This window comes from Rhipicephalus sanguineus, chromosome 11, assembly GCF_013339695.2.
Source record: "Rhipicephalus sanguineus isolate Rsan-2018 chromosome 11, BIME_Rsan_1.4, whole genome shotgun sequence".
In the NCBI taxonomy this organism is placed as follows: Eukaryota; Metazoa; Arthropoda; class Arachnida; order Ixodida; family Ixodidae; genus Rhipicephalus; species Rhipicephalus sanguineus.
Window position 1 is genome coordinate 3,011,682 of NC_051186.1, and position 13,020 is coordinate 3,024,701.

General features: G+C 48.1%; 1 protein-coding gene across 1 annotated transcript in view; it reads right to left on the reverse strand.

Annotated features, from left to right (window-relative positions):
* The window catches only part of LOC119374469 (transient receptor potential cation channel subfamily M member 3-like), a 58,492-nt gene that overhangs the window by 27,487 nt on the left and 17,985 nt on the right, over window positions 1-13,020 (reverse strand). Inside the window, 6 exon segments of the mRNA XM_037644577.2 lie at window positions 4,274-4,504; window positions 7,167-7,310; window positions 7,733-7,862; window positions 10,537-10,585; window positions 10,672-10,756; window positions 12,344-12,596. Coding sequence (XP_037500505.1) covers window positions 4,274-4,504; window positions 7,167-7,310; window positions 7,733-7,862; window positions 10,537-10,585; window positions 10,672-10,756; window positions 12,344-12,596 — 892 coding nt within the window.

A 13,020-nucleotide genomic window follows, 5' to 3' on the forward strand; every position in this document is an offset into this window, starting at 1 on the left:
AGCATCTCTATACAAACGGCAAAAATAAGGCAGCCGACCGGTACAGCACGCCTCACGGATTGGAGGAAATTCAGGGAATGCCAGACTGATGTTCAGGACCTCAATACAATAAAAGACTGGACGACGTATTTACGGGAGGCGGCGGACCAAGCCACTAAACGAATTCAAACAACGCCGAAAAACCCAGCCATCGACAACCATCTTCTTCACTTATGGGAGGCAAGACGCAGCCTCACCAAAAGATGGAAGAAGCAGCGCCACAACCGAAAGCTCAGAGAGCGCATAGCGCAACTCACGGAGGCAGCCAATGCGTATTCGCAAGAGCTGTGCACTGCTAACTGGAGGAGCTTGTGCGACTCTCTTCGGGGAAATCTAAGCACGAAGAAAACTTGGGCACTCCTTCGTAATATGCTTACTCCTGCTAACACACGAAGAGAAACCACGCTCGCCCTCCGCCGTATACTTAATCACTACACAGGCTCAGACGCGGACCTTCTTCGCGAGCTCCAAGAGACGTACCTGGGAGAAAGGCCAACACGGACAACCATGACAACCTATATGGGTCCGGCAAACCCTGCCCTTGATGAGCCGATATCACTCGCAGAAGTGTACACTGCAGCGCAATCGTTTAAGAAGAACACTGCGCCCGGACCGGATCGTATCACGAACGCCATGATTAGAAACTTAGCTAGCGAAACCCTAGAGCAGCTAACAAAGTTCTTCAATGACACGATTTGGAAGACAGGGGGATCTATACCACCTGAATGGAAGGAGGCAGAAATAATCCTAATACCCAAGCCAGGAAAACCAAAATCGCTCCAGAATCTCCGACCAATATCGTTAACCTCTTGCCTGGGTAAACTTTTCGAGAAGGTCATCCATGCACGACTTGGGAGGTACCTAGAGGACAACAATCTCCTACCAAATTCCATGTTTGGCTTCCGACAGGGGATTTCTACGCAGGACGTCTTCCTACTCCTCCGGGACGAAGTTTTAAACCCACCACCTGGAAGCATGAATAGAATCCTGCTTGCATTGGACCTGCGGAAAGCCTTCGACAATATATCTCATGACACTATATTGACCGGCCTACAAGAGATAGGCTGTGGGGAGAGAACCTACAGCTACGTGCAAAGCTTTCTAAACAACAGAACGGCGTCCATAGGCCTGGGCCATCTAAGAGGCGACAGGGCTCGCATAGCGATTAAGGGCACTCCACAGGGCTCCATACTGTCCCCCCTACTATTCAACATAGGGATGCGGAAATTGGCTCTAATGTTGGAGGAAGACACAGAACTTGGATTAGCCATCTACGCCGACGACATCACCCTTTGGGCGACGAAAGGATCCTATGGAGACCGACAAGAAACTCTACAAAGAGCAGTCGACACAATTGATGAATACGCCAAGAGGGCAGGCATGACATGCGCTCCGGAAAAATCTGAATTCATACAAATCAGGCCCAAAAACACCCGCCGCACGCGCTCCCGAACTTTCGACCTGGAGCTGAACGGAAACCAGATAAAACAAGTGTCGGAGCTCAGGGTGCTGGGAATGCTGATAGAGGAGACGGGCAGCGTGTCGTCAACGATAAAAAAACTTAAACGCACAACCAGGAGCGTAGCGAGACTCATAAGGAGAGTAACCTGCAGTAATGAGAGCATGACGGAAGGAGGACACCAGGAGGCTGGTACATGCCTTCATCATTAGCCGCATTACATATGCTCTCCCGTACCAACTCACACGCAGATGGGAAGCAGAGCAGGTCAACATACTCATACGCATTGCCTACAAAGCCGCATTGGGCCTCCCCGACTGCACTGACACAGAGCGCTTGGAAAGCTTGGGAAATTATAATACATACGACGAACACGCTGCAGCCGTATTGATCGCGCAGAGAGAAAGACTCAACTCGACGATGCAAGGCAGAGCATTGCTAAAGAGGCTTCACTACCCCTTGGCACCACAGTTCTGCGGTGAGGAGACTCGTCAAATACCCAGAGAAGTTAGGGAACACATACACGTCGCCCCGATCCCGAAAAACATGCACCCGACGGTTAATGCCGGCCGCAGACGAGCAAGAGCGGTGGCGCTGGAACGGTTACGAAATAACCCAGACACCTATTATACAGATTCCAGCCCATACCCAACGAGGCAAAAAGCATTTGCAGCGATCGTCACCAATGGAAACCAAGCGATCACGTCGGCGACAATACGCACGAAGAGCATCGCCGTAGCAGAAGCGGCGGCCATAGCACTAGCCATCCGGGCAGCAGAGGGCAACGGACAATCTGCGCACGTTATCACAGATTCACAAGAGGCTTGTCGACTGTTTCTCAGAGGCGTCCTTCCCCAGAGCGTCCTACGCATACTAGGATCCAACCTCCAAGAAGACCACGGCATCACATGGTGCCCCGCTCACGAAGGTGTAGGTGGAAACGAACGGGCGGACCGCTTGGCTCGAGCATTAACTTTCCGAGCAGCGGACATGCCGACCCGGGCGGATTACTTCGTACCTACGCTGCCGCGAGATATCCTCGAGAGCCAAAGACGGGCGCGGCAGACAATGGCGCCACCCCACCCTAAACTCACAAGCTGGCAATCCAGGGACTGGAGACGCCTACAAACAAACACATATCCGAACATACACACACTCAGTAAAATGCGGCCGTCCCAATACGCTGACCGCTGCCCTTGGTGTGGCGACACACCAACACTCATTCACATCACTTGGAATTGCCGACAAAGACCAGCAGAGGGCAACTCGCCACTCATCACACGCAACGAATTCGATAGGTCGTGGGAGGTGCGACTCACCCGGCAGGACTTGAAAGCCAGCAGGCAACCTTGGACCAGGCCAAGCGAGCCGCTCGAGCCAGTGGGGCCCTGGAATAGGGGCTCCAACCACGGGAACCTTAGTTTGCCATTTGAATAAAATGTTTATTCCTCCTCCTCCTTCTCTCCGCTAGTCGCACGCGACACCGAACCGCCATGATGTACTTGTTGGATCGCTTGCCAAAACGATGGCGAAAACAAAAGCAGACCCGACAGCACCGCGCGCTTCGAAGAGACGCCGCAATCGAACGCTACTGTTGCGTTTTGAATTTCCACGGACGTGAAGGACTGAAGAACAACGTTCATATTTACCAATTTACAGAGCTGCCGGCTCTCTTTGAACTAACTACCGACTTAGCGCCAGGGCTGCGATGAGGGCGTTGATGGCGGTTTTTCTCGCAGCGCCACCTGGCCACAGTCTGACGTCTGTGGGACAAGGGCTCCTGCCCCCCCCCCCTTTTTTTTTCTTCTTTAGCGTGTCGTGCTCCAGTGCGCACGCAGAGGCCACAAATAAGCCTTTTTTTTCCGCAGTTTTTCATGTTATCGTGTTGGTGGATTGCAGCGAATTGTGTTTTAAAGAAAACGTGTCTGGGTCCATGCTCCGCTGCTGTCTCCGATAAGCAAGGATGCTTTCCACTAAGTTAATCGCAATTGGGTAGAGTCATGCCTGTGGGAAGAGCCTAGCACACAAAACTAACGGTACAAGTGAACTTGGTGGAATTCGCTACCCTTCCTGATCCCGTCCCATCGCGCTGCTACAAGACGTAATAATAATAATAATAATAATAATAATAATAATAATAATAATAATAATAATAATAATAATAATAATAATAATAATAATAATAATAATAATAATAATAATAATAATAATATACGCCATCTAGCGACGCGATGCCACGGGATCAGCAAGAGTGGCGAATCGGCCGGCCTTTAATTCGGCGCTTGCGTGGTACTGTTACAGAATCGGGAGACTATACAGTATTGTTCCAGGCGAGAAAACAACCAACAACACAGTAAAAAAACATCGCCGTCTTATGACCGCTGTCTCTTTTTCACGGTCTAAGTTTCGCGCAAGATCGACTGCTAACCCGAAAGTCGCAGGTTCGAGCCCGGTCGCGGATGTCGAAATTCGATGGAAGCGAAACGCCAGGGGCCCGTGCAACGTTCGATGTCAGTGGGCGGTTAAGAACACCAGATGGTCTAAATTTCTTGGAGATCTCTGCTGCGGCTTGCCTCAGAATCATTGCGTGGTTTTGGCACGTAAAACCGCCAAAATTAGAAGTTTCGTGCCAGAATCAAGTACGCATAGCGAACACATGCTTTCATTCGAAGGCATAGAAAGTAGAAAGTCAGGGTATGCTCGTTTCGATCATTTGCTGTTCTAGTCAAGTGTTGGTACTTTCAGCGTAATTGCCTGGTGTAAAGAACACCGTACCATGAGTTTCACGATGTGGAGGAGCGGACCAAGCTGCGGTGATATGGGCAGGTATATGAGCGTCTGCCGGTAATAGAAGTACAGCAGTCCCACGCAGGTGAGCACTTTCCCATTGTAGGGGTCCTCGAAGAGCCCGATCCTCAGCAGCCTCGAGCACAGGTACGTGACGCAGAAAAACATAATGAGGAAAACCTCGATGCACTTCGACAGCAAGGGAACGTTGGCGTTCGTCTGAACGGAAGCAAAAAAAAAAAAACATCGTTCATGAGTGCATGGGCTGTTTTTCTGCAAGGTTCATCGCGTATGACTTGTTTCCGGCTTCCACAATCGCTTCGAGCCAGCAGAATTGACAGCCTCTGAGATGCATATTTTAGAGTGCTTTCTTTGTGATCCTCTGTCGTTATAGACGAATGAAGCAGCTGCTATTGTTGGAAGCTTGCGTCTGTCCAAACAGACTACACTTCGATATAATGAAAAAACAAGTGTAACAGAGCCAACGCAATTATGCCTGAATTTGAGCGAGCCAAGCGACTTCTGAGTACGCCTTTTTGGTTTTGCACTCATTTCCCAAGTTCATTTCTAGAATCTACTTCCGGTACGTGCACCTAGCTACAACGAAGGCTCGTCACACAAGGTCAATAAGAAATAATAATTGACATCGTGGTCACCATACTGCTTTGCACAATGTAAGGGGAATACGCCTTATAGGAGGACATGTCAATCCGCGAGCATCAGAGCCATAGGCGTGCGCAGGGTTCCCCATTAGGGGGGGCAAAGGTTCGTGGCAGCGCCCCCCCCACCCTACTAAGTCAATGTATGGGGCAGATTTTGCCCCCCCCCCTTCTTAGGTGACTAGAAGGGTCAATGTGCGGGGCATATTTTGCGCCCCCCCCCCCCCACTCTTAGGTGATTGGGGCGGCGGCCGCCCCCCCCCTGTGCGCACACCTATGATCAGAGCGTGTGTGAGGAAGAAGATGCTAAGCGGATTCGTTGCATATAGATTCGAACAGGGCGCGTCGGATCAGCTGCTGCTTTTTGTATCCAAAGGGTACCGTGGCCGATGCATTGTGGAACTTCCACAATGCCTATGTGAATCGACACTTTCGTGAAGAGGTTACGTCGGTACTACAAAACTCGAGCAGAACATTACAAAGCATTTATTCGCGAGTCTTTTATCATACGACTGACCGCCCATTCTGAAGTACGGCATCACAGTTAGCTCAAATGCACACTTGCAATGGCATGCAATACATATACAGAACATGACGGCGACGGGAAAAACCCGCCGAGGGTGTCCCTATAGACACTATTCGCAATAGTAATGCTAGCGTCAGAGCTTTGAGTGAACGCGAAACCCATTACTCGCTGGGGCAGCTTTCCGCAGCACGTAGTGATGACGTGCCTGACCCCGGCAAATCGGCAGTACTGGAAAAGCCCACTAAACGCAACCGCATGTCACGCAACCACCTGGACCGCAGCAATTTTTGTAGTGTCAACCCCAAAAATGCGCCAGATTTATCACTTCGCTATTCCTATTACCTGCCACTCAGGTAAGATACAAGAGCAACAAACCTGAGAGCCCATAGCTTCGCTTCATGCTTGTTGCAAAGGGGATACTTACGTACACTGCTCACGGACGGATTGAAGTGCGACACTGTTTTAGGGGCCTGGCCTGTCGTATGCTGTCCTCGTATGCTGGCGTAACACACGCAAATCTACGAATAGCATAGCCATCTGTAGCATATCGAGCGCGCGCTCGTGTCAAGAGGTCATCTTCCTCTTGTTCTTCGAGAGCCTTGATGATAATAAGTGCGGAGCACTTTAGGGGCCCGGGCTGTCGTATGCTGTCATCGCTTGGCTTAACGCAGGCAAAACCACGAATCAAAATAGAAAAAAAGAGAGGAAGCAAGCGGCAAATAGAGAAAGCGGAAAAAATAAGAAAATATAAAGAGCAATAAAAAGAAAGAAATAGACAAAGAGAGAGGAAGAAATTAAAAGAAATGAAGGAGAGAAAACGACAGAAAAAAACAAAAAAATAGAAAAAGAAAGTGAGGAGGAAAGAAAGAGAAGGCTGCCCAGCTCCGCACTTCCTTCAGGCTTGGCACCTCCAGTGCGAAGTTGCCTTATATTTTTTTTTAAACTTAACGACTTTTATGAGTAAATGCTCGCGATTAGCGCGTCATATGTCGCCACAAATCGGGCCGCTAAAGATAATTTTGGCTCTGACGCATTAGTCAACATTACCCCTATATGACGCGAACTATCCACGCTGGAAATGAGAGCGTTCCTAAGTTTTCTCGCTTGAATCCGTCACTACCGTACGATCTACTGCCTCGTTGCGTAGTTCTATAAAGTACGCCAGCAACTGGATCGTCAGCAGGACATTACATATTAGACTATGTATAAAAGGTGTCCTTGAATACGTATGTCCTCTTACGTAGTTAGGCAAGTTCAGAAGGGTTCGCCTAGGAAACAGCTCAAAACTTCACAAAATAAGTCACAGCGCTTTTAGGCGAACGTTTTAGGATGAGTTGCACAACTATTGTCTTGCGATAGCAATCAAGTATAATAAAAGGAAACGGCGTAATCGGCATGTAGGACTTCCCCGAATACACCGTGACGCAATTTATGGCATAGTTCCAAAGCAGAAACGTGGGCAAGACATCGATAGGAGCGTCCCAAAGCTATTAGCTACCAGAAGTGAGCTGCTTACCATCCAACTCCAGCCAAGCTGCCTCCTTGATCGACCCAGTAAAGAAATCCACAGGCTTTGAGAGATCCCTTATACACTTTCCCCGTCTTTGACGCACGAATTAACCCGGCATAGACAAACTTCCGCGTGTGTATACCGTGTCAGGAACTTTTGTAGCCGCGTGAAAGTAGAACCACTCACGAGATGCAGGCGATACGTTCGATCAATCGTCTCCACGGCGATAAGGAACGTCCACACCACGCAGATGGTGTCCAGCGTGGGGTCACCGCAAGAAGGCCACAGCACGGCGATGCTCAATGTCCCAAGAAAGAGAATATAAAATATCTGCGACAGATAAAACATTTGTGCCGCACATAAGATACTCAAGCTTTGGTATCAGGTACGGAGGGGGGACGGGGGGTCTAAAGGGGGTCATGCGTAGCACTCCACTTCCCCTTACTGAGCTACAAACTAATCTATGGGGAGGCGATGCCCCCCTTCAAGCCTGCGAGCCTTAGCAGCCCCTATTACCGGCTGCATTTTGTTCTGGACATCTAGCTAGCCCTTTGTGTAAGTAGACGTCATAACTAAGATTACAAACATGGACTTTCGCGCCTGCCTGAGAACGCAGTTATGTCGGTTTAATAAAGAGTGGGCTGAAGCGATAAACAAACACAAGGCGTAGAGCGCAAATAACTTCAGTATGCATATAAACAGCTAGCCCAGTGCACAAGTTATTGTGTGAAGAGCAATCTTGATGCAGCTACCTGATAAACCCAAAATTTCGTGATGGGGGCATTCCACATGACGTAGACCATTCGGTAGATTGGAGGATTCTGACGTATGAGAATTCCCTCCTGACCCACGGTCCCGCCCGTGTCGCACCGGTCGAACTTCCTGCAGACGTGTGGAGGATTTAAAAGCAATAGTCGTGCAGTGTCGCCGAGTGTTTAAGCGGCACTAAACAATGAAATTAGTTGTGCCTTACCGAAATATTACCATTTCACGATAATGAAGGTGCCACTTTTGTCCCAAGAATGCGCTTACTAGGCCAGAAAACATGCAACACGAAAGTACAGACGGTGACATCACCTTGAGGATCGCGCACCAATTGGTTGTGGCATGATATATTTTCAAAGCGTCCCTTATAAGGCCGACACATTTCTTCAGTGCAAATGTACTTAGGACATTGCGTTCTAATAGAGCCAGCGACTTAATATGGGAATATTGAAGAAGCTCTATTCAGCCAGAGTGGCCAAAATACGACAAAGCACTTTTAAGTTCATGTCGTCAATTGACATCGAGGCGCTGACTTCTGGAGGGAAATTGAATAGTAAATGCCACCATCTATTTTATTTCTAATAGTGAACCTTTGATTAGGATTGCGATAATAAAATATTGAGAGAACCTTTTGTTCGGCTTTAATGTCCCTTTCAAGGATACACTAGAGCCAAAGGTGTGAGCACAGCCATCTTCAAGTCATCGATTGCTACGCCGGCTGATAGGCTCAGGGGGTAAACTACGGGTGTATGTACTCCACACACACTGCTTTTACGTGTCCCCCTTAAGAGCGTACTATGAGTTCTTAACTTTCGCTTAGTCACGAGCGAAATATTGCAGTTTGCTACCGAGGACAATGTCGTGGATGGCCGCGGCGTCTGAGTTAAATGTATACTTTTTCACAATGGATACCAATAGCACCACTGTGCTATTGGTATTGCTCACAAGAAAACATGCAAAAAGAGGATACCAGTGGTGACGCCGAACTTGTAAGTTCTTCGCCAACTCGCCGTGACATGATATATTTGCATGTCATCTTCAAGGGACTAGGCACTTCTTAATGGGTAAAGCTTAATTGAGTTATGTTCTCAGGGAGACAGAGACTTCATAAAATTCATTTAGGCCAAAGCCTTATAACGCTCACGACACGAAAAATCCAGTGTCAAACATCCGCCGCCACGCACCGCTCTGTCACGTGACGGCGGAGCGCTACGCCCCATGGGAAATTTTACCAGAGGTGGCAGCGCCGGCTTGTATATTAAAGGGAGAGGGCTACGCGCGTGTACACGACCATTAGCAGGCGCCGTATGGGGTGGCAAGATAATGGAAAGCGGGACTAAGGGTGGCCTGGACCGCGCGCGATGTCTTCTAGATAGCAGGCCTGTGTACTTTGCTTCATCACATTACGCTACTTGGAGGGGGATTTCCATAACCAAGGGCAGTGTTACGAAATTAGTGGCGTAAAACTTTTGGTCTAAGAAGAATCATAATAAAAAAGAGCTTACTGCCTAGAAGGCGCTGGTTTAATTCAGTGGGCAAGATACTCGGTACTGGGCGAGGGCTCCTACATTCCGAATTCGCTACACTAAACGTCCTTCCTTTTTAACGTATTGTGTTTTTTCTTCTTCAAGCTTATCGTGTATGTAAATATCAAAAGGACGCGTTGGCTCTGCCGCAATTTTTAACGCAAGCGCTCGTTTCGCGGAAATTCCGGTGTCGGCGTCGGTGACGGCATCGTTGGTTGTGGGCGAAATATCATGATCTCGTCTGTCACCGAAAAATCGAGAAAAGTGCAAATAAAATAATAAATCTTCCGGTTCGAGTGAGAATCGAACCCAGGCCGTTTGCGTGGCAAGCAGGTGTTCTACCACAGAGCCACTCTCCTCCTTGAAACTGCTTCGGAAAAAAACAGTATATGAATGCCATGTAGTGGAAGGAGTCGCCTTAACGCATTTATTATTGCGTGGCAGAAGCGTAGAATCGCGCCAGGCGTCAAAGCATGTGAATTGCGCAATGAGTGGGTGTTTTAAAGGCCCACCCATTACAAATCGCTCAGACATATTTGATCATCATTAGCAGCAAAAGCATCAACAAAGTGAACAGCTGCGTAGGTTCGCGTGTTGCCTTACGGACGCGTAGTGGGCCCTTCGCTGATTCGCAAAAAGGAATAATTATGGTGTGGTGGGGACTTAACAACTAGGAATTCTAGGATACTTTGAAACGGCCAATGTTAACGCGCACAGTGGTTCGTTTCCTTACGGCGCGGTTGAGGCATGCACCGAGGACCGAAGCCAGGCTAGCACTTGAGAAGGCGATGTGCATGGGGCCTGATTAAGCTATCGGGTTGTACTCTTGAAGGCGAAGCTCAAGCGTCCTCAAAGTTTTTTTTTCATCAACGTTATAAAACTGTACATCCGTGTAGATTAAGCGAAATTTTTTTTTTCGACGTGCCAGGTGGTCGGTTTAAGTGTCACCGTCGGGAGTTCTTTACCGTTCACCTAAACATTATAGTACACAGGCGTTCCTGCATTTTGGCCTCTGTGGAAATGCGGCCGTGGTGCACGGCAATCGAACCTGCGTCCTCGAGCTGATCAACGGAACACCTTACCTGCTACATTTCTGCGGTGGGTGTTAACCGCAGACAATAATGCACAGAAATACGAACTCAGTATATTGTCTGCACAAATGTTAAAAAAAAAACACCCACACTTTACTGCTACAAAATAACAAAAGCAACCCGCTACCAGTTTCCAATTTAAGTATGCTAATTTAGAGAGAACGTTGAACTTACACAACCTCCGTAATATTCTTGGAGCTGAAGTCTTTATCGAACTCGTCATCTACAATCGGAGAGAGATAGAGGTATTACTACAACGTACAAATAGATTAATGATGACGACTTCTTCAAGCTGGGATACACGCTTACCCTCGCCGTATTCCATCTGGTGCGGGTCACTCTTGATGCGCACCCAGATGTACATTGGCAAGATCGTGAATGCGCACAGAATTACCTGCAATAAAGAATGAAATATCACTTTTTGAATGCTTGTTTCATTCGAACATTTATCATTGGTACAGAAAGCGGCTCCGCGCAGTTAAATGTCATTGCGAGCTTGTAAAGCAATTAACCCTTCATTGACGAGCCATTAAAATAGTAAAAAAACATTGATTTCTGATATGTTTGTACATATTACAGCATTACAAAGCCCACTTTGCAAAGGCAAGAAATGTCTACATATGGTTGCCGAGATGTAGCCTTGTTGCCTGTGGGCAACACAAGGCAGGAGTCCTAAGGCAGGCATCGCTGCATGATCCCTACGTGTGAGTGTGAAACTGACACTCCTTTCCTGGCGTGAAACGAAGATGCACATTGCACTTCCTGCACATAACCCACGTGATACATGTGAAGTGGGGATATTTGCAACGGCCTTTCTTTTCGAAATGTATTTTCACCGACACCGGAATGTGTGCGATTTAGGCTGTTTCACGCTATCGCGTTAATAAAAAGGGACATTGGCCTTGCTTGTTAGCATTCTAAGCATTGTCCTAAATAGGGCTTCAAAGACGGAGAACGGAAACACACACGAAGTGCTACACTGCATGGTGAGCGCATTAATATATCATAAGGGAAATAACAGAAGCAAATTACATAGATTGCAGTGGTCACATGTGTGTAAACTAAGACGCATACGTACTTTCTGGAGAACGAACACTGGTATTTGATGAACACGTCACGACGTAATGATTATGTATTTGTCACTCCTTGTTCTTTAGACGTTTTTAAGCGAAGCTTTTGTGCCCCACAAATTGGTGTTGTAGGTGTGACCGCAAAAAAAAAAAAAAAAAAAAAAAACCTGGCGCCCGCCAGTGCACAGAACTGCTGGTGTACACAAATAAGCCCCTGAAGGTGCTCAGGTGACGTGAGTATTGGTATGCGCTGTTTTCTAATAATAAATGCTCTCTCGATCATGCGCTTGTCGGCGATCGGCCGTTTCTGATACGGCAATCTGATCTTTTATCGGCAATCTGATCTTTCATTGTTGCCTGGCTGTGTACGCATGACCCCCTCATTCTTGCCTGTAGCCATTCAAGCGTTGCGCTGCTAAGTAAGCACGTGGATGAGAGTTCAATTCCCGGCACGGAAGAAACCAGTAAGGACATTGTACAATGCGAAGGAACAAAAAGGGAAAGTAGCACGTCAGTCACGGACGCGTCAAGGTTCTCTTGAGGGCCCATTTTCCCGATAGGGCTAGGGCTCCTGAATTTTTTTTCTTTTTTGACGCCGGTTTCATTTCCTGTTCCCAAGCTTTTTAAAGTTATCTACTTGACAAAGTTTAACGCTAGCTCTGCACCCCCGTCTTCATTCTCAACAGTATTTCAGTCAGTAGCACTCATAGGTCGGCGAACTCTCTCAGATACAGATCGAGCCGTGAGTTTCAGTCTGGGTGAGTCCGGTTGAGGAAAATATTGGCGAGTTTGAGCCCGAGTCATCCCTAAGCGTGAAATATATTTCTGGAGTGAGTCCGAGTGAGCTCCACATTTTTGCCGACCTATGGCAGAACTACACGAAGAACACGCTTAACCGCAATAGGTACTACCTTCAGCCATAGAGGAATGCTGAAGAATCCCCAAGTGATGTCGCGGACGCTGATTCGACCCAGGAACTGGTTGGTCAGCCACTTCTGGCAGCACGGGTGCGCCAGGAACTTGCGGTTCTTGGCCTCGGCTGCGATGTCGACGGCTGTCTTGTACTTCCAATCCATACTCTGCACGCTCAGGATGTCGTACGCACGGCACGTCGAGTCCAGGTAGCACAAGTCGAGCACGCCGGTAGCCAACCCGGCGAAATACCTTGGAGAACGCATCACCGGTATAGTATCGCGGGAAACTCGTAAAAGCGCGGTAAGGTACTGTGCGTACTTCAAAACCCGGTCCCCTCAAGTTACTGCCCTCCAAGCAGTGAAATTATGGCACTCTAGGCCCAATTTCAATGATTACTGATGGGGTTTTACGTTCCAAAAACACGATACGATTATGAGAGACGCCATAGTGGAGGGCTCCAGAAATTTCGACGAGCTAGGGTTCTTTAGCGCACACCTAAATCAAAGCACGCGGGCTTCTAGCATTTTGCCTCCATCAAAGTGCGGCCGCCGCTGCCAGGATTTGATCCAGGAACCTTCGGATCAGCAGTTCAGCACCATAACTATTCGAACACTGCGGCGGGTTCGAAGTCACGGGTTCGATGCCGGTAATTATTACGTAACACCATGTATCT